The sequence below is a fragment of the Mycteria americana genome, chromosome 1, assembly GCF_035582795.1.
Source record: "Mycteria americana isolate JAX WOST 10 ecotype Jacksonville Zoo and Gardens chromosome 1, USCA_MyAme_1.0, whole genome shotgun sequence".
Lineage (NCBI taxonomy): Eukaryota > Metazoa > Chordata > Aves > Ciconiiformes > Ciconiidae > Mycteria > Mycteria americana.
In genome coordinates this window covers 1,647,206-1,672,564 of record NC_134365.1, presented here as the reverse complement: position 1 = coordinate 1,672,564, position 25,359 = coordinate 1,647,206, and the positions used below count along the sequence as shown (strand labels likewise).

Below are 25,359 nucleotides of genomic sequence, written 5' to 3'. Positions count from 1 at the left end.
GCCTCTTCCCAGGGGGTTTGACACCCCCCAAAAAAATCCGGGAGGCACCGACCAGCTTCTCCCACCCTCCATCCCGGCGGCCTGTGGCAACCCGATCCCGGTCCCAGCAGGCAGCCTGGCCCCAAACTGGTCGGGCTGGTTTGCGGCACTGGAGCCCAGTGCTGCAGAGGCACTTTCGGGGGGGGGGGGGCCTGCAGTGACACCCCCCTCCCGTATATCTATATGGTTTTATATACGGTTTGCATCTGTGTAGTTGCACGGGGCTGCGTGGGTGTGATTGGGGGTGGGGGGTGGGATTTAATTGGGGGGGTGATTTGGGGGGGGGATGTAATTTTAGGGGGAGAGGATGTAGTTTGGGGGGGGGGGGGGGCGCCGGTGCGGGCCATCCCCGTGGCTCCAGGGCTGGGGCAAGGGGGGACACACCCCTCCATCGCCCCGGGGACAGCCGGAGAGCCATGCCCCCCCCCCGTGGCCACCACACCAGCCGTGCCCCCCCACCTCGCATCCACGCACCCCCCGCAACCAGCAGCGGGGTCGTGCCCCCCCCCCCCCAATCCCCGGAGCCCATCCCCGTCCCCTCGGGGCGGGCGGCGGCAGCTGCGGGCGCGGCGGCGCCTCTCGGGTTGCGGGCCGGGGGGGGGGGTCGGGATCGTTTTCCGTCTCCCCCCTCCCGGGGGGGGGGTTAGGGAGCGGGAAACCGGATCGGCGGCGGCGGGGCGGCTCAGGTGCGCGGCCGCGCTGCCGCCGCCCGCCGGTGTCCGGTGTCCGACAGCCGGTGAGCGGCCCCGACGGCGGCCCCGGGGCGGGCCGGGCCCGGCTATAAAAATCCCCCCCCAAGGGGAAGGAACCGCCGGTTGGGGCTCAGCCTTCCCCGGCCCCTGCCCGCCCGCCGGGACGGAGCCGCCCGCCCCGAGGCCGCGGTGATGGGCGGGCGCCGCCTCCCACCCCATTAAGGGAAGGGAAAGGGGGGGGGTGTCCTCTCCGCCCGTCTTAGGAGCTGGAGGGGGCACTGGGGGGGTCCCACCATCAGCCCCCCGGGGTGGGTGCCCGGGATAACGGAGGGAGGGGGGGCGAGTTACCGTGCCGGTAGCCCCGGCGGGGCGGCCCCGGGGGTGGGGTACCGGGGGGTGGGGGGGGGGGTGGCCCAAGGTGAGCCCGGCCCCCCCGCCCCGGGCCCGGCTCCACCTTCCGGGGCACCTGGGCCAATTGGGAGCCGCAGGGGGGGTCCCCCCGGCCGGGCTAAGGCCGCCGCCGCCGCCGCTCCCCGCCACTTGGGCGAGCGCCGGGGCGGCGGGCGGCGGCGGGGACCCCCCCCCGGGGGGGAGAGGGGGGTCCCGTCTCCTTCCCCCCCCCCCCTCCGCCCTCCCCCGCAGCCCCGGGGTGACCCCCCCGTCGGGTCCCGCTTTGGCCGCCCGGAGCCGAGGCAGCGCCCGGAGCAGAGGTAAGTGCGGCCGCCTCGGCCCCGGGGGGGGTCGGGTCCGGTTGGGCCCCCCCGGGGCTCAGAGACCACCCCCCCTTGGCCACCCCCTTCCCTCCGGTCCCCCCACGCAGAATTCGGCCCCGGGGCGGCGTGTCCCCCCCTCTCCCCGCTTTTTCTCGACGTGGGGTTCCCCCCCCTACTCGGGCTGAGCCCCCCCCCAACTCCTTCCCCCCTCCCACGGCACCCCGCCCCTCCCGGGGTCCCCCCAAACCTCTGCCGTCGCGGGGGGGGGGTCGCAGCGATCGCATCCCATCGGGGCAAAGCGGGTGACAACGAAATCGGGGTCCAGCCCCATCACCCGCAGCCGCAGCCACCCCTCGGCCTGGGGGGGGTTATTTTGGGGTTCAGGGGTGCCCCCTCCCACCCCCCCCGGTGTGATGTGTCACCGTTTTGCAACCCCGATGGCAGCTCTGGTGTCACCAAATAGTGACCGTAACGAAAGCCCGGCTGAGGGGGACCCCCCAACCCGGGAGGGGTGCTGCTTTGGGGGGGGATGTCCATGTCCCCCCAGCCCCCCGGGGTAAGTACGCCCCTGTCCGCCCCTCGCCTCCGCCCGGGGCTGCGGAGGGTGGACGGGCCCCCGAGGAGGGTCAGGCGTGTGTCCCCAGCCCTGCTTGGGGACACCGAAAGCTCAGTCGGGGTGGGCAGGGTGGGGTCCTGCCCCGGGCTGGGGGATGCTGTGGGGTGGGGGGTCCCCAGGCGCTGGGGCAGCTGGTGGGGCCGTGGTGCCTCCAGCACTGCGGCACAAATCTGCCTGGTTTAGCCCCGAAACGGGGCTCCCGGCAGCACACGGCTGCTCCATCGCTGTCCCTGTCCCTGTCCCTGTCCCCGTCTCCATCCCTGTCCCCATCCCAAGCCCCATCCTCGTCCCCGTCTCTGTCCCTGACTGCATTCCCGTCTCCATCCCCATCTCCATCCCCGTCTCTGTCCCCATTCCCATCTCCATCCCCATCCCCATTTTTATCCCCATCTCTGTCCCTGTCTCCATCCCTGTCCCCATCCCTGTCCCCATCTTTGTCCCTATCCCCATTCCCATCTTGTCCCCATTCCCATCTCCATCCCCATCTTTATCCCTGTCCCCATCCTTGTCCCCATCTCCGTCCCCGTTCCTGTCTCTGTCCCCGACCCGTCTCCATTCCTGTCCCCTTTCCCATCTCCATTCCCGTCCGTGTCTCTGTCCCCATCCCCATCCTTGTCCCCATCCCCGTCTCTGTCCCCATCCCCGTCTCTGTCCCCATCCCCGTCTCCTTCCCCTCCTTGTCCCCATCCCCATCCCAATCCCAATCCCATCCCCATCCCCGTCCCCACCCGGGCTCTCCCCAGCCTCCCGCTGGCGATGCCCACGGAGCGGGGACCAGTAGCCACACGAATCGGGGTGTTGAGCACGGGCGGGCGCCCACCCCCACCGCACCCCATGGCGGGGAAGACATCGGCAGTGGCCGTGGCCCTGAGCCACCGCAGTCCCCGTCCCCTGGCGTGGCAGAGGCAGCGGCCGAGCACCATCTTGGTGCTGTCGGTGCCGCGAGCATCCCCGGGTGACGCCGGTGGCCTTTTGGGGTTGGGGACGGGTTTTTGCCCTGCTGGGCCCCTGAACGGTGCTCAGGGACCAGGGAACCCCCACGTCCCCGCGCCGAAGGTCTCGGGCCTTGCGGCAGAGCCCGCCGGAGCCCTTGGAGGGGGCTGCCGGGAGCGGGGCCGGGGGGGCCCCGGGGGGGGCAGCATCCGCAATGCGGCAGCTCCCAACGTCATGAGCCGGGGTGCGGCGGTTCCGCAGAGGGGCAGGCTCAGCCCCGGGGCCGGCCGGGCCCTGGGCTGCCGCAGTGGCCTTGGGCGGAGGCAGGGGGACGGGGACAAGGGGAGCACCCCCAAAGCTGCCACCCCAACGAGCCGGGTGGGATGCGGCGCCCGCAGGTGTTGGGGCGCAGGGGGTCAGCGGGGAAGGGCCGGATCCTGCCTGGCGCGGTGCCGGGGCCACGCGGGCCGGCCGATGGCGGGGATTAGGCGAAGCCGTCGCTTTCAAAGTCACGCCAAGGATGGCAGCGGGTTCGGCCTCGCCTGCGGCCCCCCGGGGACCGGTGTCCCCAAGCCACCGCGGTGCCGGCGTGGTGTCCCCCAGGTGAGGACGGCGCTGCGGCCTCGGGGGGCTTCCCTTCCTTCTGGGCTGCTTGGCTGAGCGCCGTGGGGCTTTGGGGGGGCTCCTCCAGGCTTTTGGGGTGCTTCGCTGCGGGGCGAGGGCTTTGCTGATGGAGCCCGAAAGGTGGGTGCAGATGGGGGGGGACACATCTGTCCCCGCCGGCATTAACCCTTCCGTGCTCAGCCCTCCCCAAATCACGGGGATGGCCGAGCCGAGCGAGTGCCACCGCTCGTCTTTGGCCCCAAATTCAAGGCCGGCCGGGGTGCGAGGGTCGGTGGCTGTGTCCTCGAGGGGGGTCAGCTCCCGCCACCGCATGCAGGGCACCCCGAGCTCATCCCGGGGCGGCTCAGCTCATCAGGGCCTCGGCTTCGCCAACACAAAGGAGACTTTGTGCCTTCCTCCGCCGCCGCCGCCGCCATGGCCGCTTGGCACGGCTGAGCGTGGCCCTGCGGGGCCATCGCGGCCGGCTGGGGGGTTCGCAGCCACTCGGGGGGGCTTTGCAACCAGCCGGGGGGGGGGGTTGCAACCTTGTAGGGGGGTTGCAACCTTTTGGAGGGTCTGCAACTTTTTTGGGGAGGGTTGCAGCCCTCTGGATGCTTTGCAACCATGCAGGGGAGGTTGCAACCTTTTTTTTGGGGGGGTCTGCAATCTTCCAGGGGGTCTGCAACCATTTGGAGAGTCTGCAGCTCTTTGGGGGGGGGGGGGGGGTTGGTTTGCAGCCATCCAGGGGAGTTGCAACCATTTTTAGGGGGTGTGCAACCATTTGGAGGGTCTGCAACCATCAAGAGGGTTTGCAAGCTTTTGGAGGGTCTGCAGCCATCCAGGGGGTTTGCAGCCTTACGGGGGATTTGCAGCCATCCAGGGGGGGTTGCAGCCATCCAGAAGGTTGCAGCCTTTTGGGGGGGTTTGCAGCCATTTGGAGGGTCTGCAGCCATCCATGGGATTTGCAACCTTTTAGGGAGTTTGCTGCCATCCATGGGATTTGCAAGCTTTTGGGGGGGTTTGCAGCCATCCAGGGTTTTTGCAACCTTTTGGGGGGGTTTGCAGTATTTTGGGGGGTTTGCAGCCAGCTGGATACTTTGCAATCACAGAGTGGGGGGAGTTGCAGCCGTCCTGGGAGGCGTTGCAACCCTTTAGTGGGTCTGCAACCATCCAGGCGGGTTGCAACCTTCTGGGGGGATTTGCAACCTTTTGAGGGGTTTGCGACTAATTAGGGGAGGGTTGCAACCAATTAGAGGGGTTGCAACCTTTTGGGGAGAGGGGGTTTGCAACCATCCGGGGATTTGTGGCCGTTTCGGGGGCTTGAAGCCATCCGGGGGGGGTTTGCAGCCATCCGGCAGCGTTCGCTCCCTGCAGACCTGGGGCCGAGACAGCCGGGTAACCCCGCAAAGGCAGCGGCTGGGAAATGGCTTCCAACGCCGGGTCCTGGCATCGCCTCGGCCCCGTCCCGCTGCAGCACATCCCCGAAACTCCCCGGTGCCAAGCTGGGGACCGGATTTTTGCCCATCCTCCCCGCAGAAGCGACATCGGGGAGAGCATCTCCCTTCGCTTGGCAGTTTCCGAAGCATTTTTGCCGGTCGATAATAATTTATTCCCCATTTTTTTCCGTTGCTGTTTCGAGGCTGGAGACCGGCCTGGGGGCATTTGGCTCCCGCTTACAGATGACTTTGCGGGAAATTAAGGAAAAAAAAAGGAGGTTGCGAGCTCGCTACTCCTGTTCTGTGTATGGCACTGGTAGAATTCACTGTGCAACCCCGCGGTCAGTGAATTACCATAGGGCCATAAACAGAGCAGAGAAAGACCCGCGAGCCCCGCGGGGCCGTCGCCGACATCGCCTGGCCCGTTTTGGCACTAGCACATTTTTGCTTTTATTTGTAGCTTTTGAGCAATTATGTGTAGTGCCAATATGGGAGAAGGCGGAGAGAGCAGCGCCGGGGTGGGGGATGGACGAGCATCCGTGCTGGGGAGGTGGTTTCAGCAGGGGGGTGCTGGGAGCAAGGGATGCTGCTGGGGATGGGAAGGTGGAAACCACCCGAAATTGCTGGGGTGATGGAGGGATGGCCATCAGACCCCATCCATGGGTGCCGTTGACAGGGTGGCTGTCCCAACATGGTGTTCCAGCCCGTGGAGGCATCTCGGCCAGGCCGTGTCATCGTGGTGGCCATCACGAGCAGGATGGACCCCCCCCCTCCCTCCTCCTTGTCCCCTCCTGGACCACGGTGGTGGCATCTCCCTGGGGTTGAGCCAAGCATCCCCATGGGGGGATCTGCTGGGGCTGCCTGTGGGGTTTTCTGGCTGGACAGGTGAAATTATATTTTTTTCCTATTTTTTGCAGCTGTCCAGGCCTGGCCGCATGTTCCCCCCCCCACCCCACCCCATCCCCATGCCGGGGCCCGGCTGCTGAGACGGTGCCGGTGGTGCCTGGCCCCAGGGCTGCCTTTGGCAATGGTAGAACTCACACTGGTGCGGTAGCAGGATCCGGTGGTTCTAGACTTGCCAACTACAGCCCCAGGGAACTTCTGCGGACATGGGCCCCTGGCACCCATGGGTGCAGCTGGGCGCCCTGTGCATCCCCCACCCACCCACCCAGGTGCTCTGCTGCCGGGCTGGGAAGGTGCTCATGGGGTCCTGCTCTGTCCAGGATGGATTTTGGGGGGGGGAATGCGGTGGGTGTCTGTGCACACGCGGTACAGAGGGACGGTGATGGTGAGCCCCCCCCGCCGCCCCGAGGAGGGGGTCTGGCATCCCACAGTGTCTCCAATGGGGGGGGACAGGGACCTGCTCGATACCGGTCGTTGGAGCAGCACGTCCATGTGTCCCTGCGTGACTCGGTGTTAAGGGCTGAGCCGGCGCTGCGATGCGGGCAGGGCAGCTGCAGAGGGGGGGGATTAGGTGGCCGGATCCTGCCCCCCACCTTCGATCCAGCCCCTGGCCCCGGATCCGGCCCCGACGCAGCCCCCAGTTTCTGGGAAGGGCCGGGGGGGGGGGGACCGAGGCACCGGTGAAGCAGCTTGCGGTGGCAGCTGCCACGTCCCCTGCCTGTCCCTGGGTGCAGGAGGGATGGTGACAGCTTTTATGGGGGGACAGGGGCAGCTCTGGGCTGACATGTTGAGGGGTGGGGGCTGTGCGCACCCCCTTCACCCCCTCCCCATCACCCCCGGGGCTGCGGGGCGGCTGCTCAGGATATGTAGGGCAGCGCTGGGTGATTACGGGGCTTTCGGCGTAAGCCCGCAGAGATTGGATCACGCTGGATTAGGCTGCGCGCTCAAATCATCCTCCCTGCACCGGGGGGGTGGGGAGGCACGGATGGGGGTCCCTATCGCCCTCCCGGGGCAGGTGTGGGGTTGGGCACAGGCTGTCCGTGTGTCTGTCTGTTCATTCGTCCATCCATCTGGTCATCCAGCTAGCAAACATCCATCTGTCCGTCCATCCAGCCACCCACCCATTGGCTGTACAGCCACCCATCCCTCTGTCTGTCTGTCCAGCCATTGAACCATCCATCTACCCGTCTGCCTATCCATCTACCCATACAGCTGTCCACCCATCCGTCCATCTGTCCGGGCAGTCAGCTATTGCTCCATCTACCAGTCCATCCGTCTGTCCATCCATCCGGCTGTCCATCCATCCATCCATCCATCCATCCATCCATCCATCCATCCATCTACCAGTCTGTCCATCTATCTGTCCATCCATCCGTCCCTCCAACCAGCCATTTGATCCATCTACCAGTCACTCTGTCCTTCCTTCCATCCATCCATCCCTCTGTCCGTCTGTCCAACCAGGCTCTGTCCATCGCTCCCTCCCTCCCCACAATGCTGGGCTTAACCCCCCCAACCAGCTCAGCAATGGGGGGCCCTGCCCTGGGGGGGGAGCAGGGGCGGAGCAGCCTTCCCAAGCCCCACCCCAATAGGCCACACCCACACGAGAAGCTCCACCCCTCCCCAAAGGCTCCACCCCCAGCATTCACCCAAAGGGGAGCTGGGGCCCCCCAGGACCCCTCCTGGGACCCGCACCCTTTTGGAGATCACCCCGAGACCCCCCCCATTCTGGCCGTTCCCAGCTGCAGCAGCCGGGCTCACCCTGAGCACCCGCCAGCGCTTTTGGGGCCAAATCCTGCAATCTGGGGCCTGCCCTGGGCAGAGCGGGGCTGGGATAGGTGGTACAGGCAGCAAACCCAGCTGGGCCATGCAGGGGAGCCCATGCTCCGGGACCCCCCGATGCCTGTGGGCCCCCCCCCCATAGTGCCCAGGCTGGGGAGGGGAGCAGGATCCGGCCCCACCAGCCTCCCCAGCGAAGCTGGCTGCTGTGCCGGGGCGAGCGACGGCAGCGGGAGGCCCCGACCTGCTTATTAAAGACCGATTAACAAAGATTAAAGCCTTGCGGCAGCGTCTGCTGGGCCGAGCTGCCTCCCCCCCAGCCGTGCTGCTGGATGCGGGGCCCTTTCAGGGCACCCCAGCCCGGCCAGGGGATGTCCTGGGGTCCCCAGGGGTACCCAGACCCCTGGGTCACCCTCCCTGGAGATGCAGCATCTTTCATGTCTGGGGCCATTGAGCCTGGCCAGGGATCTGCTCCCAGCTCGGCCAGCGATACCCGTGAGCACCCGTGGGTGCGGCGGTGAAGCGGCCCCATTCCTCCTTTCCTTCCTTCTGTCCCTCTTGTCCTTCCCGCCTTCCTCCGCTCTTTTTTTCTTGCCCCAGGCTACAAGAAGCCTGCAGGATTCACCGCGCCGGAGCCGGGGCTGCGATCGTCCCGTGCCAGTGTTCAAATAAAGCTGCTGAAACCCATCGCTGCGCTTCCCTGCTCCTCCTTGGGTTTGCGCCCCAAATAACGGCACCCCGCTTTGCCGGGACCCCGTGGGTGACGGCAGCTGGGCTCGGCCGTGGCTGCCGCAGCTGAAAAATGGAGGAATTCAACCCAAAGGCCAGCTCAGCCCCTGGCTGGGAGCAGGGGGGGGATGCTCAGGCACCCCCATGGTTTCTACCCGGCCCCAGGTTGCTGCTGGAAGAGTAAAAAGGAATGAGATAAATTGCACAAAATAAGAATTAAGCCCCCAAATCATCCCGGCCGTGGCCAGCTCCTCCTCTCCAGCCCCAGCGTCACGGTAGGGTGGAGCAGAGCCTGGGGCGTGGGGCGGGCAGGGGGTGCGGGACCGAGCCCCGAAACACCCACCGGGTAGGGAGGGATGGCAGGATACACCAACACCCCCCAAAATACCCCAAAAGAGGAGAGCTGGACGCAGGGGTAGACACATTTGTAACAATTTATTGAATGAGGCAATAATAGACACTGGGAAAACAAGGGGGGGTCCATGCTCTGCTACTTGCCTGGTTTTTGTCTTTTTGGGGGGGTGGGAGGGCAGAGGGGAACCTCTTGGACTAAAAGAACGTCATTTCATCGCCAAAGAAACACTGACTTGAAAGCCACCGACATCTTCACAACGACAATAAAAAAATAATAATTAAAAAAAATAATAATAATAACAAATTGGAGAACCAGGACTGTTTCTATGGAAAGATCTCCCTCCCCTCGTTAAAGTACAGAAGAAATGTATACAAAGAACATTTGATATTTTTTCCATATAAAACAAGTAAATACAAGAATCTGAAAACTTCCTCGAAGGCGGAGCGAGACGTGGAGAACTTTGTTAATGGCCACTTGGAAATAATAATAATAATTAAAAAAAACCAAATTAAAAATTAAATACCATGCACAACTGCACGCGCGGCGGGGCTGTGGCTGACGGAGGGTTCGGCCGGGCGCTGCCGCTGGGACGCGAGGGTTTGGCCCACGGGAAAGTCAAGTAAAATTTGCCCCCAAAAACACCCCCGAAGCCTTTTTTTTTTTTCCCCTCCTGGAGAGGTTTTTGGGTGATGGGGATTAAAAGTCCCCAGCAGCAGCAGAGCTGTGCTGGGACATGCACGTAGGGCAGGACCAGGGGGGTGGCCCGGAGGGTTGGGGGGTGCAGAGGGGTCCCCCGAAGGGAAGGGTCCGCGCTCGCATCCCCCCCCGCTACCTTCAAGCGAAGTTTTTTCTTGTGGGAATCGGACTCTCCGGGGACGGGCAGGGGAGGACGCGGGGTCCTGGGGGATGGCAGCGGGAACAGGGACGAGCCCGAGGCGGCTCTTTGGCAAGGGAATTCCTGGGAAGGCGAGGGGGGGAGGCAGCCAGAGCCCCTGCAGAGGCGTTTCCACTCCGGTCTAGAGCCACAAAACCAGGGAATAATAATAATAATAACAATAATAATAATAATAAAGAAAAAAAAAAAAAGATCTAAAATGGCAGGTACGTTTTGAGAGCAGAGAAGTAAGAACAGGTCTCCAGTGTGCACCAAGGGGAGCCGAGCGGAGCGCGGCCGGGATTCTCCGCGGCGGTGCTTACGGTCGTCAAAGGCAGCGGTGGCCTCGCTCGCCGGCACGGGGAGGGCGGCAGTCACGCGGGCTCCTGGAAGAGCGTTATCCCTTCAAGAAGTTGTCACCCCCCTGCAGTCACACATGCATTTTTTTTTTCCCAGGAGAGGAGCCTTTTCCAAACCCTTTTTTTTTTTGTTTGTTTTGTTTTGTTTTTTGTGTTTTTTTGTGTGTTTTTGTTTTTTTTTTTAAATATAAAAGTCCACGTTAAAATCTTTGAAACCTAATTTGCCAAGTGCAGACGGCGGAGGGCCGTGCCCGGGAGCTGCCGTGAAGGAAGGTGCCGGCGCAGCCCGGGAGCGACGGCAACGCTGCTGGAGCGGTTTCGGCCGAGGGCGTCCGTGCTCCCCCCGTGCCTCGATCCCCCCAGGCCTCGCCCTGCTCGATCCCATGCGGGGGGGAATGGGGGCTAAGGGGTTGCTTTTTTGTTTTGTTTTGTTTTCTTTTCTTTTAAATCTCCTTGGAATGAAAGTCCCGTCACAATTTGGCTTCTCACTCCTACGAGAGCAGAGTGGCGCTATAAAAATGCACTTAACACACATCCTCTGCTAGTATTTTTTTTCTTTTTTTTTTTTTTTCCTTTAAAAAAAAAAAAAAAAGGTTAACAAAACCTTTGCTTCCAAAGCTGGGAGACTCAATGCCACCTGATTGCATCTCTGGAGAGGCGTAAAAAAATTATTCGCATAAGAGACGAGGAAAATCACCATGATCCTGCTCTGGGCATCGTCACTGTTCCAAGGTCACCACTTCCACTGCCTGCCCGTCCATGGTGACGGCACTGTCTGCTATCCTCGTGGTAACGGGGGCCATCGCCACCTGAACGGGGCCGTTGCCTTGGGCCAGGCTGGTCACCACGGTCTGGTACATGCTGACGGGGATCTGGACGAGACCTGCGGAGACAAAAAGAAAAACAAAAAAAAAAAGAAAAAAAAAAATAGGAGTGGGGTTGGGAAGGAAGAAACGGAGCGAGACCGGCACAAGGGATGCGGCTGGCATGGCCATGTGCCGTGGTGTGGTCCCCAGGGGTTTGGGGGCTGCGTTCCACATGGGAGGTGCTGCTCCAGAGATGATCCTTTGGATCGTCAGAGTACTCCCACCCAGAGCACTGCCTCCAGCTCTGGAGTCCTCGGGGCAGGAAAGACATGGACCTGTTGGAGTGGGTCCAGAGGAGGCCATGGAAATGGTCAGAGGGCTGGAACACCTCTGCTATGAGGACTTCTATCCTCCCTCTGCTGTGAGAGAGTTGGGGTTGTTCAGCCTGGAGAAGAGAAGGCTCCGGGGAGACCTTACTGTGGCCTTTCAGTAATTAAAGGGGGCTTGTAAGAAAGATGGGGAGGGACTTTTTTAGGCCCTGTAGTGACAGGACATGGGGTAATGGTTTTAAACTAAAAGAGGGGAGATTCAGACAAGATATAAGGAAGAAATGTTTTATGATGAGGGTGGTGAAACACTGGCACGGGTTGCCCAGAGAGGTGGTAGATGCCCCATCCCTGGAAACGTCCAAGGTCAGGTTGGCCGGGGCTCTGAGCAACCTGATCCAGGTGAAGATGGCCCTGCTCAGAGCAGGGGTTGGACTAGATGACCTGTAAAGGTCCCTTCCAGCCCAAACCATTCCATGGCTCTATGCACGGAAAGCCGGCAATCCGGGAAGACACCTGCCTCCCACCCAGCAGTGTCTGTGCTGGTGGAATTACCTGTGGCTCGGTGGCCTCGCTGTGCCGGACTCACCCGCCACAGTGCCCCACGGGCCGGGAGCAGGGCCGGGGTGGGGTAGGGTTAGGTGGCAGCATGGCGAGCTCAGCCTGCACCACGGGGCTGTCCGGCAGCAGGGAGAGAGAATGAGGTTAAAGTGGAAAGAAGTAAGACATTTGTGGAGGAGGAACCCAAAGAAGATGCTGGGATGATACAGCAGGTAGCTGTACAGCCAACCCTGTCAGGCCGTGTTTTGCTGGAGGCAGGGATTGCTCCCACGCGTTTCTCCTGCAGCCGTGAGCGTGCCACCACGCAGCCCAGCAGTGGCCACCCACAGATGAGGAACACACTTCTGAAACGCATTCTTCCACTTGATTTGCCCAGAATTGGGAATCCTGGGCCTGAGGGAGGGATAAACTCGGCTCCTCCCCCCCGCAAGACTTCCATCCCCTGTAAGTCTATACTCAAACACCTTCCCACTCTCACGGCACACGAGAAGGATCCCATCGCTGTGCAGATCATGGGAGCCCGTCCTACCACCCGTCCTGCCAGCGAGCCCCGGTACAGCCACCGGCCTCTTTCAGACACGATTCACTTCCTCCAGCTCGCTCTTCATCCCAGCTGGGTCCTTCTGCCTTCACACCGAGACAGGTAAAGGGCAGCGTGAGACCCGTGAGCCTTGGCCAAGCCATACTGGCTCCAGGCACTGGCTCCAGACACTCATACATGTATATATATGACATATAAGAGAGATAAAGGAAAGCAAACCAGGTTTCTCAGCCCTTCCCCACTTATGGATGAGTGCAGCAAAGTAGGAAACATCTTCTTCCTAAGGATGGCTCGGCTACAGAAAGGGACCAGATGCCCCCAAGCTGGAGCTGGCAAAGTTTCGGGCGTGTTTTTGGCCACGGAGGAAAGCACCGCTGTGCCAAATGCAGCGAGTCCCGGTTAGCTAGGTAACACCAACCAGGGCGACAACAAAACAAGGAGGCCCCTGAGGATATTGTGATGTGAATGATGAAAAGAGGTGGAAAAAATAGCAAGGAGCACAGGTACTGCTCGATACAGCTGGGCGGGGAGGGGGAATGGCAAATCCTGCGGGCTGGCAAGATAAACTTCATCTTTCTATTCCAACATTACCTGCCTGTACCCACCACTGCCTTTGGCTTGGCAAAGCGTGACTTAGACAAGCGAGCCTATAAACGCTACCCTGTACGTGACATTTCTGAAACCACCTGCACCTCTTTTTTGGGGGGGGGGGGGGGGGGAAAGCTTTTAGGGATCAACAAATCCTCCCAGACAGCAGCACAGGACGGCCAAGCCCTGAAACAGCATTCAAACGGTTTAAGACAGCAGGTTCCTGACGCGGGCTTTCCCGAAAAAGCGGTACAATCTCTTCTGATTCAGGTTTCTGTGGCAGAGAGCAGACCTCTGTCCTGCCAAGGGCACTCGTTTAATAACGCGAGGCGGCAGAGCGCGGCTCGGTGTCCTCAGATAACTTACTGTACAGACAGGAAAGCTTACGAGTTAATCGTGCTGACCAGGGGGGTGACCCCAGTGGAGCACAGGGTGCTTTGCAGTCCTTCGCCTTGGGATCTCAAAGCGCTCTGTGGGTAGGAAAGTTTCGTGAGCCCCCAGCCAAAGGACTGTCCCACGCCAGAAGGGTTATGAACCACAGTCGCCTGGTTCACGGCCCAACCGAGGGATCGCTTTCCTGGTGCGACGGTCCAACACCAACCACTAGGAACGGCATGGAGTGAGGAGAAGGTACAAAGCTCCCCAGGGGGCTTTCTAATAGACAAGAGTTTTCGGAAACGAAACACTGAAAGAGCTCATTTCTTTTAGGAAACAAAACACTGAGAGCTCATGCTGAGCCCTCTTGAAGAAAATCTCTTATCAGACCCTTCAAGGAAACGTAGCACATCCCAGTTTAAGCAGGTGCTGGCACAGACCCGGAGATCTGGCCTGGGATGCACCTAAAATCCCCGCTCCAGACCAACAACGCAACTAAGTCCTTTGGGTTACTTGGGTTGCTAACCCGAAGGAGACTGCTGGAGCTCTCAAATGACAGCCTACTACCCATGGCCAACCCAAAGACCAGAGTCCCCACTATCCTTATGGACCACAGAACACGCAACGGTAAAAACCCGATCCCTCTGTGCTGTTCAAACGCACGTGTCGGCCAGGGTAGGGCTGCTGCCAAAGATGGGTGCTATCAAAAGATGGTAAGATGTGAAGACCCAACTGGAGTCACTGGCCATGGCCAACCCAAAGACCAGTCCCCACTATCCTCATGGACCACAGAGCACGCAATGTTAAAAGCCTGATCCCTCTGGGCTGTTCAAATGTGCGTGTTGGCCAGGGTAGGGCTGCTGCCGAAGACAGGTGCTATCAAAAGACGGTGAGATGTGAAGACCCAACCGGGGTCACTGCCCATGGCCAACGCAAAGACCCGAGTCCCCACCACCCTCACGGACCACAGAGCACGCAATGTTAAAAGCCTGATCCCTCCTTGCTGTTCAGACGTGCCTTGGCCAGGGTAGGACTGCTGCCAAAGATGGGCGCTATCAAAAGATGGCGAAATGTGGAAACCCAACTGGGGTCATCTTTGGAAAGGATGAGTTCGTGTCACCCAAAGTTTGGCCACATCTTGGAGCACACGGAAGAGCAGAGAAGTCTCCGTGAGAGACGGCGACACGCAGATCCCTTTCTGCATGGGATTAAACTAAATCGCCTCAGCATCTGACGTAGCAGCCTTCCTGCCAGGGGTGGTAACAAACCAAAGGAGGAGAGGGCTGGAAAGTCTGCTGGGCATTAAAGCAGAGATGATCGCCCTTGGGAGAGAGACGATTAAACTACTGAGATACTGTAATCAGGCCTAGGATTGGCCCTGCGCTGCATCTGCTCAGACCTGCACCCTGATTAGCCCTAATCTAACTGGCATATGTTAATCTAAAGCATGGATTTCAGACCCTTTCAATTGTATTAAAAACAGGAAATCCATTAGACAAAAAAAAAAAAAAAAAAAAATCCCAAACTTCTCGAGTCTTTGAAAAATACGTATCTGCAAAGAAAGCGGAGCTGTGCTGGGTGCTCTGCAAGGACTGGGGCACGCAGGGAGAGCCCCGGCCAAGCGAGGGAAGAGGGATCCCATCGGATCCCGCACGCAGCTTAGACCAGCTCCTGCCTGGGGAGGGACAACAGCAGAGGTGATGAATCATGAACAGTGTAGACCATGGCCGTGGGCTCCCGGCAAGCGGGAAGACGCAGCCAAGCTGTGCGTTTGCTTCCCCTTTGTGAAGCCACCCAAAAAGCTCCTCTGGAAGGAGTGGTGGGTGAGACACGAAGCCCAGGCACCTCTGTCCCCCTGCAAATCACCTGTTCCTGGCCACCAACCTCACCTACCTGCCAGCACCTCCCGTCCTCGGCAGGGACAAGGAGCCAGCTCCAAGGTCCTGCCTCTCACTTACCTGCAGCATGCCATGGAAAGATTTTTTTGGTGGAGGATCAGCTGGCTTTGCCAGGAAGGAGGCTACGGCACGGCCAGCACTGCCTGCCAGCCATGGAGGGGAACGGGTCGGGACACAAGGGTGGCCAAAGGAGAAGGAGAGCTGTGGCAGGCCTTAGGGGTTGAGATGGCCACCGTGAATCAAAGGATTAGAGCCGACTGACTCCGAGACTGCCGTGGCTGTACTCTAATGCCAGGTCAGACGATATTAACGGCTGCATTTTAGCTGGAGGACTGTGACAGGCCATAGGAGATAATGAAACTCCTGCTGTTTGAGCAGAGAAGAGGTGACAGCTTGCAGAAGATGAAGGGTAAGGGTTAGGCTCTACCTGTGACTGGAGAACCACAGGATTCAGAGGCTTTTGTCATGTGATGGCTGACAGAGACATCTTACCTGGCATGGAGGGCAGACCATCAGCAGCATAAGAACAACCGTTTTGATCCTAAGTTGCAGGTGGCTGCATTAAACCACCACAAAGGGCTTTGGGGGAGAAGGCCAGGTGAGTGGGATGATTCAGTGCTCTGGGGGTTGCTGCCCAGGTTCAGCAGTGCCCTGAACATCAGGACAGTCGATGCTCAGAGGACCAGGGTCATCAGTGCCAGTTTCTGCCTTGCTTTAACACCTCTTCACCCTTGAGATCAAAGCAAGTGCAGCACAAGGAAGAGATACTACCAGTCTCCAGCTGGTGGGCACATTCCCAGTCCTTCACGATCTGGAATACTGTCCTGCTCAGGGACACAAGACATGCCTTTTTTTCTCAGTACCTAAGGCTGAGTCCATTCCCCAAGGTGCATCCTTATCTCCTGTTCAGTGTCTGGTAGTTTGAAGTGGCTCAGGCCATCTGCTAAGGTGCTCAAAGTACAGAGATAGCTAACTAGCCAAAGCAGATCCACTCCTCAACGACCCAACTCCACAAATTGGTTCTTTCCTGACCATAGATGAGGTGAGGTCACTGTGTCGTTTGATCACACCTGGAGACAGGTGCTGAGGACTCATTTGTAAGCATCCTATGTGGCCCCACATCCAATAGAGCTTATTTAGTGGACATCTCATTCCAGGTATGAAGCAGTCATACCAGATTTGGATGGAGGATGAGCTGGAATGCCAGGGCAGATCCTACCACCACAAAGGTCCCATCAGCAAGGAAACCGTAACAGCCCAAGGCAACCTCAGACAAAGCTGTGTCTGAAGCTGGACTGTAAGCATCAAGTTGTGATCTGGCAGCAGATGGTACGAAGAGCCTTGCTGCCATATGTCCTGTGAATGTTTGGTATGCTCTCATCACGGCAGCAGTGTGAGTTTTCAGCTGGACAGTCAGGTTCTGCAAGCCTTGAAACGCACCCTGGAGTAGAAAGGTCTTCATTACCGAGACAGGTCTTTTCTTCATTACCAAGACAGGTCATTACCAAGAAAGGTCTTCATACCAAGACAGGAGTTGTCTCAACAACCTGTATGGACAATGTGGACATTCAATGTAACGCTTCTGAAAGCTTAATCCTCAGATTAAATGCCCAAGGACACGCAGAATGGCTGGGAGAAACTGAACAGTGTGTAATCAAGAGGGACCTCTCAACTGCCAGTCACTCGGAGAGAGATGTCCTCTTCCCAGCTGAGATGGGCTCCTCCGGTGAATGTCTTGGCATGGCCCTCCACACCATGGAAAGGCTGAACGGCAGGACCTCACAGGTAACGTTTTCTGCGTGGAGCTCAAACAGGAACACAAGAGCAAAGTCCTGGAGGCTCAGGAGACAGGAGCCAGCCCCATTCTTGACCAGACAACAGCAGTCACTCACCATGTTGAACATCAACTCAAGAAAGGAAAGAGTCTCCTCTTCTTTCAAAAAGTGCAAAATCCTCCTCTTTGGTAGCATCAGCTACAGCAGAGAGCTGATCTCCTGCCAAAGCAAACTCCTGTGGGAACAGCCTCTGGAAAGGGAGGGTTGTGAGCAAATAAAAGGCAAATGAAGAAGCATCACCATTTGGCTCCCGCATCAGGGAGCCAGGAGTCTGAAGCAATGCTCAGCCCTGCTCTGCGGTACCGAGCCAGCCTAACCCCAGGAAGAGTGGGAAGGGGAGATGGCGCAAACCTTTTCAACACACCTTCGGGGAGGCTGGTGAAGGAAGAATTTAAGAGGGATGCTGTTAAGAGAGTTGAGTTTATGGTTGTAAAAGCTGTGAAGCCACAAGAAACACTGCTCTGAGTGCTGAGCATGGAGGAGTAAGGAGCACAGGTCTGGAGTCACCAAGTAGCACAGAAGTATTTGCTCTTGGGATTTCTTTTATGGGGCAAACCAGAAAATGCACAATGACTTCAGCGATCACGTTGGAGCCCTTGACAGAGCACAGGACATCATCTGTTTTTTAGCTAGGCAACATAATCTTATGAAAAACCAGGACCTTGACTGAGAGCTGCGTGTCCCCTTCCAAAAGGAGTCCGAAGCCCACTTCAAATCATCAGAAGCCATAAGCCATGGTCAGCTGTAGCTGGTGCTGCTTTTGGGGATCCACCGGCACCAGAAGCACGCTCAGTACCAAGGAGAGAAAGCAAATCTGATGCGATGGATGCCAAAGCTGATACATCTTGCTCTGTTCTCTTCGACACCAAAGGGGATAAGTGCTGAAAGTTGTCTGTCTTTGAACATCTGCAAGCGCCGCAGAGTCACGAGACCACTGTGAGCAGCCTCACACGTCTCCCAGACCCCTACTAGAGCTCCGAAGGCCTCATGCTGCTCACGCCAACAATGGAGAAGGCTAAAAAGAGTGAAATTTTCCACTGAACTTTCTTGGCCATTGACCTCCAACTCATTCAGAAGACTTCGCTTGCTTCAGTCTTCTCAGCTAGCACTGAGGGGAAAGTAGTGCAAACTCTGCTTAGCGTGACCCTGCTGTAGCATTTTGCGGTAGATATTCCCGCAACTTCTTTTCCCCCCTCCTCCAGAGGCATGGGGCTGAGCAATCCAACCGAAATTCCTGTGCTCGGGAAGGCACTACAGGGCCCTAGCACACAGGTCAGCAGATACCATCTCAGGGCTACATTTCGTTCAGAGCCAAAGGTGACTTTTGAAGACACGATGGAAGAATTCTCGTAGACAAATCAAAATGACCACTGTGCAGATTTTAACGCACAAAAACCAGAAGCAGGGAACTACATCGCTAGAGGACCGCTGAACAACGAAACGTTTGCCCTCGGCGGGCAGCACAATGAAAGGGCACGGGGCATGCTTTGATCTATATACATAGCATAACCTGTAAATACATCAAGACTGATGCAGAGAAGAAGGGAATAACCTGATCATCTTTTCCACAGTGGGACAGAATAAGATACGAGCTTGAAGCGCAGCATGGAAAGTTGCACTAGATATTAGAAGGTGGAAAAAGAACCCCAAACCAGACTACCACTAAACATAAGGTTAGTGAAGCTCTAGAGCAAAGTCTCCGTCACTGGAGGTCTTTTAGAGCCAGCTAAGACTGATGCTGGCTCAGGCAAAGGGCTGGTGTAAGCGATCTCTTGAATTCCTTTCAGCCTGGTATGTGAACAAGATTTTGCAGGCTCCATTTTATGTGAAGAAGCTTTGGTCCACGGATGGTAGAGTCACCAATAAGCAAATCCGAGACAGCACTAGGACATACTGGACAAATCAGTTGGCACTAGAGGTATTTCTTGACAGTAAACTTGGTTTGTAGGCAACCACGGGATATACCTCATTCTCCCAGCCTTGTATAATTTCTCTTAGCAACGTGGCAAAACAGGAGGGACTCTAACGCTTCACTGCTACTGGTTTTAAAAAGGACAGTCGTACAAACAGGATATTGAACAGCTCTGTCCAGCTGTTCGCAGTCACATATGTCTTCTGGCAACATGGCAGGTTGCCTATTCATGGCAACATTGCCTAGAATAAAGGTAGCACAACCACCAGTACTTAAGTAACTGCAGAACAACTGTGCCCTTCAACTGAATCCTGGAGCAACGACCATTCCTGTCCTCACCAAGACAGGTAACTGCAGTGCTGGAGACTACCTGGTGCGTTACTGCTCACACAAAAGAGCACTGTGCAGCAGGCACATTAAAAGCTCCCACAACAGATTTTTATTAAGTCCACATTGCTTTGCATGGGAACCTGGCTTGCCAAGATTTCCAGAAATTATCATCTTGACCACCTCCCTTTTGGGGAACCGACCCAAGAGGCCTTCAAGAGGGGGCAATGGGCATGAGCATGTATTTTCAGAAAACCAAAACAGATCTCTCCAACAAGCGCAAATCGCACCAGTTAAAATGAGCGTTCTCAAAGTCATGTTACCCTGAAAAATCCTCTGACCGTAGAGAAGAAACATCCACAAACTAAACGTGTCCCTTAAGATACGAGGTGTTGACACGACACCATGAGGGGATTTCACCCCAAGTCAACTGCAGAAATCAAGCATTTCAGGAATCCTACCACACTCAATGGTGACAAAGGAAGCAGAAGACATCTCTTAACACAGGCACCTACTTTAAGATAAGACGAACTGCCTTCTGAAAGCCTGCCCCTCCATCTCTCTCTCCCCCCCAGCTACTGCTAGAGCATCAATAACTAACTCAAATTAGATGTCTCTTAGGACAAGATGATAATTGGAAGGATTTTCACCATCAGAAACGGCTTACTGACAAATCACAAAAAGCCCATGCAGTGATTTAAGCTCTGAGAACTTTCTAGGCACACAACAGTCACAGCTCTTCCCTGTGCCATTCGTTTCAAAACACAAAAATTGTTCCACCAAATGATAATTTGAAAAAAGCTGCAGTCCTTATTCTGCTTGCTGACCGCACGCATACCTCAAGATCGTCCATCCTTTGTCTTTTCAAGAGCCACTCCGGTCAAAACCACAACAAAGAGAAATGTAACAAGGCACCTGAAGTTTTGATACCAAAGTTGAGTCATGGCAGCTCGCAGACGGAGCGCTAAACTGAGTGTTGCAATCTAGTAGCCTCATAGCCTTGACTTTTCCTTAGAGCAGAAGATAAGCACAGGAGACAAAACAAGACGCAACATTTCCATCGACAACTGCATGGGAGGTAGGAAGGACAGCTCTGGAGCCACTATTTCCTTCCCTGCATCTGCTCCATCTTCATGATCACATCTCAGTCTCTCAGACTGTCCCTGCGTATCACCTACCTGCTTAATATTGTCAGTGACTTGTTCTTTCCTTAGCCTTGGCTCCTGTTGTTCTGTTTCAATGAGCTTTCCTTCTCTGCTCGTTCAGAGCAACGGGAGCTGCTGTCTCAGTGACCCATAAAGCCTGGTTGAATCTGGGACCTCCAGCCCTACACCATCAGAAAGGCACGGGCCAGGATGCAACACCATGCTTACATGGCTCATTCTTCCTCCCACTCATTTAGCTTCAGCAAAGACTGCTAGATTCTTGGTATTTTGCATCAAGGTGTTGTTTTAAACCCCAAGTTTGGATGTTTGTTTTTTATTTATCCCCAAGCCTCGGTCAGAGACCAACCTTCCTTCTCTAGCTGCGAGAGGACAGCTCATTGCACTAGCACCTTTGATACATTTCTATTTTCTTCCTCTCTGCAAGGATGGAAGGGTCATAGCTTAGCCAAGATCTGAAACACCTTTGGCTTAATCTCCCTTATTTCTTGGTCTTTTACCTTTGCCTCTACGGCAGAGGAAGGCAATCCGTCCTCACAAACACATCCTCAGTTACTTGTGGCTCCTTTCAGCAGACCACAGCAGGGCAGGCGTGTCTGCACCTCCCACTTTGTTCTATATACAATCCAAGAGAATATACAAGCCCAGTCTTCATCCCAGAGAGATGACCTAGAAGACACCACTCTCCCTTGTCAAACGACTAACAAGATCCCTGAAGATGATTCCAAAGCTTTTGAGGGTTTTGAGGTTTGGGGGTTTGTTTTGGGTTGGTTTTTTTGGAGTTCTTTTTAAGTTGCAGTACTTTGAGACAAAAACACAGGCTGGGATTCCTGATATACAGGAGTCTCTGCTGCTGGAGGGGACAGCCCAACCTAGCAAGGGACATACAGACAGGGACTCAGCTATGCTCATGGAATTGTCTCCTCTGAAGCCCCAGCATTTCCATGGAAAGAGGAAGACTCCAGTGAGCCAACCTGATACCCAGACTCCTCCCTGGCACAGCAAGAACCCATAGTCTTCAAGTAGTGGTGACAAACGTCTCCTTCACCGATGACACTTCACAACTGCCATGCACCTCTGTCTTTGCAGCCCTTTCCTGACATACCAGAAGTCTTCCATCTGCAATCATCTGCAGCGAGGACAGTAACATAAGGAAAAACTCGCAATTATTCTTAACATTGGAAATTATTAATCTGAAATCCTGGGTCTTCCATTTCATCCTCATTTTGATGTAGCTGAAAACTCCCGTGGAAAGGGTGCTGGGGAAAGAAGGCAAAGCAGCAGTCTGGTATCCTGATGGTGGCTTAGCTTCATGCCTTCAGCCCTTGTGTCTTACATGAGGTTACCTGTCCTTCCCTCTCCCTTTCATGGAGTGCGGAGGGTGAATTTACAGCTTGATAACAGGACCCGGACATCGGCTGAGGCAGAATAAAGCTGTGTCCGTTCAAGCTCCGTTCTTAGCTAGACCTCACACACTAGTGCTGGGTCCCCAGGGTAAGTCAGTCACTCTAAAACCAAGCCAATTTGGGGTGTAGGAGAGGCGACAAACACGCGAGGAGTGTATGTGTCTACCTGTGAAAAGAAAGCTTTTTTACCGGACTCCACAGACGAAAGCTTAGCGAATAACCCTTCTAAGCTTCCTTGATCGGCTGGCTTTGCTGTGGAGTGAAGGGCACACCTGATAAGATTAGCAGTCTATCATGGTCAATCATGTCTATAGGAAACATAGTTAAAAATAGAGAAAGTACAGCAACGCCTAATGTCTGCTCACGCTGGGATTCGCTTTCCTTACGATCTGTTTTCTGTTAATAAAAAAGACAGAGCAGACAGGTGTCATCAGTGCCAAGCTTCTCAGAAAGCAGAGAGAGGAAACACCTAAGAATAAATAAGAGTCTCCTCCTCTTATGAGAAATCGGGTATTAAACCGATGATTGGACAGGCAGGCAATATAGCATCTTAAAGTTGCTGGACAATCACCTAATAGGGATCCTTATTATATTTTGCCATAAATACTTTACTGACTTGCCTGCTATGCTATTAACATCCACAGGTGAGGAAGAATTGCATAACATCCAGAGGAAGAATTGCGTATCGAGGCTGATTCTTATCCTACCTTTAAAAACAGCCTTTATGGTCCTGTATTTTCTATATGGTTTTATTAAAGGCTAACTATGAGAATGAAGGCAGGGTACCATCTGAAATTGATAAAATGTTATATTACTTGAATGACAAAATTCCATTTTAGAATAAAGTCATTTGAATCGAATTATATCTCTCTTTAAGCACTGAAATATCGCATATTCTAATGAAGTAGGTAATTGTTTGGCAGAGTTTCTGCAGGAACAATATTCTGGGCATCCTTGCAAATCATCAATAGCATGCAAGGGGAATACAGTTGCATATCAAAAGACAGGCGTGTCCACAGTCCAAAACCCGGTGGACCTCAGCCAACAGAAGTGTCCGCGGTCACACACACACACAAGCTCTTGTATCTACCCTCCCGTGCTGTGTGACACACAGGACAGCCTCCTTCTTTACCTAGGTTTCTGCTACAACATTCAGCCTATAATTTCTTAAAGCTGATGGGTGCTGAAAGTGTATTTGTGGGGGTTTCTCTCCTTTGCATTGCTGCTTTAACTCTGCATCGTGTCCGTGACCTTTAAAAAGCCAAATTTTACAAATCCAAAAATCACAACATCCCCACAACCCCATCCATCACCACAGTACCGCTGCTTGAGCGTTATTAAAATACAGGCTCCGAGCCCAGCTCTGTCCTGCTCCTCACTAATTCTTTACTTAAGTAACAATTACGAGAGAGCTCGGCTTGCATAAGGCTAACAGGATTGGGCCGTAAGATATTAGCACACCCCAGGGCATGCGCTTCTCTACCCCGCAGCCCTAACAGTGCCCAGGCACAGAGCAGCAGCTGCGACAGCCATTACGGGAGGCCTGGACGTAAATATATATCCAACGCCTGATATCTTCCCCTCGAAAGTGTGAAAGGAGGCAGGGGAAAAAAAAGAAGAAAAAAAAAAGACAGATAGATATAGCCCCTTTAGCCCCAAGAAACACCACATAGTCAGGAACCTAAAGGAACAAGTGGCAATACCAGCTAAATCCCGTTATTCCAAACTGCCACCACAAAAATCCACTCACCTGATGAACTCTCTGCTAGGCTCCACTTGCAACCTGAATAGTCTGCTGCTAGGAAGCCTGACAATAAAATGCAAGTGTAAAAGGCTGAACAAAGGCCAAATACTACAGTTGGGGGAGGGGAGGGGGCAATAAGTGGGATAATTAATTGTTTTCATAGGAAATACATCCTTTTGCTTACTAGGTGAATTAAAAAATTCAATGTCCACATATGAGAAGAAAATTTAATGTCCACATATGAGTAACACCCCAATGTTAGGCACAGTAACTTAAATATTCCTACTTCTACACAGAACATTACGTGCATAAGTGGGAGGCAGAGTAAGTGGGAGGCAAGTAGAAGATACTTCCAGATATTTTTACTGTATTTTGCAAATATTTAGATGAATGGCTTAATTGGACCAGAGAGGCCTGATGAGAAATGGCTGCACAGAAGTGAGAGTAGTAAAATCCATCTTGGAGAAGCTAAGGCCACCTCCAGTAAAGCTCTCCGCTATTCCCCGAGTAATGAGGGATGAGAAATGAATGAGAAGCAGAAATGGCTGCCAAAGCGGCATTTCTATGTATCCCAAGAGCACGAGGCTAGAAAGTTCATGAAAGCCAGGGACTTGGCCTCACTGGTCTCTGAAAGGAGCTCAATGTATTTTTCAGGCTACGAGAGCCTCAGATCTCAATGCGTTTCACAAGTTCATACGCTGCGCGATAGATCACATGTGAACACGAACATTAGCATATACTACAGAGCATTTAGCACATGGAGGTATAAAGCAGCTATTGTTCTGGCAGTAAGGTAATCTGTAACCAGATAGTCTCTGGCTTCATCTAAAAAACATTTTCCCAGCATTTCGCTGACTTGTTCAACAGAGTGCACATTCATGGCCAACGAACGGGTCCAGAGTGATGGGTTCTCTCCCCCAGCACCCCACTCCCAGCCCCTGCACCTCTTCGCTGGGGGAAATCGTGGTCTTAACCCAAGAGAGGTGACGTGAACCCACAGCCGAGAAAGGTGCGCAGCTTTTGGAGGGGGACAACGCCTTGGGAAGGCGTTCAAAGCTTTATCTTGCAGGTACGGAAAGCTGCAACTCTGGTGTCTCTGCTGGAGCCTTACCTTTCGCTAGTTCCTGCACTAGCTACAAGGAGGTAAGCACACTTCTTTTTTCCTTGGGGGAAAAAAAGGGCTAGGTGCACACCTTAAGGGTCCATTTTTTCCCTCTTCTTCAAAGCATACCCTTCCAATCTAGCTATAAAAGCATCCCTGCTGCAAACCAGCACACACCCTTGTTGCAAGGGTGTTAAGTGTCGCAGTGCTTTGGTGTCTGCAGCCTGTCTTCTTTATAGGACAAGGGATCCATTTGGCACAGATCCCCCCCCTTCCCCCCATGTAGGACCTGGCCCATCCTCAGCAAGGTAAGCAATAAATCATGGCAAACACACGACTCAGACGTGGAACGTATCGTGTAAAGAGCAAGTTTTTACAGTCCACATTCCTCCTTTCTTCGCACACCACCGTCTTCCACTGCCCGGGCTGTGCGGCAGGTGGGATGGGTTCCTACCTCTCTCTCCCGAGAGTACTTATTCTTGGTATGCTACTGCCTCTGGCAGATTCCTCCCTTTTAAACTCTGCACATCTGTTGATAAAAAAAAAAAAAGCTTGGACTCTGGCCTGGTGACTGAAGGCACAGAACATTTGTGCATCGGGGCAGAGCCCAAGCCACACAGGCTGGGTGGTAGGAAGCCTCCCCGCACGCCAAGAGAAGGCAACGATGGGTGCAGGGAGAGAAATGATCATTTGCTTCGCAGAAACCAGGGGTCTTCCAGGTGTTTTCTCCCTGTGGGTCTCACCCTG

General features: G+C 55.5%; 1 protein-coding gene across 6 annotated transcripts in view; it reads right to left on the bottom strand.

Annotated features, from left to right (window-relative positions):
- Nucleotides 1–8,862: 8,862 nt before the first annotated feature.
- Nucleotides 8,863–25,359, bottom strand: part of NRF1 (nuclear respiratory factor 1) — a 74,172-nt gene continuing 57,675 nt past the window's right edge. For 3 of the 6 annotated variants that reach the window (XM_075511464.1, XM_075511707.1, XM_075511874.1), the window contains 2 exons: nt 23,517–23,573; nt 10,608–10,911 (listed from right to left, as the gene is read on the bottom strand). In XM_075511464.1, coding sequence (XP_075367579.1) covers nt 10,748–10,911; nt 23,517–23,573 — 221 coding nt within the window. In that variant the 3' untranslated portion in view covers nt 10,608–10,747. Of the gene's footprint in view, nt 10,056–10,607; nt 10,912–23,516; nt 23,574–25,359 lie in introns of those variants that run through there. The other 3 variants (XM_075511619.1, XM_075511791.1, XM_075511541.1) reach the window with 2 other exon arrangements.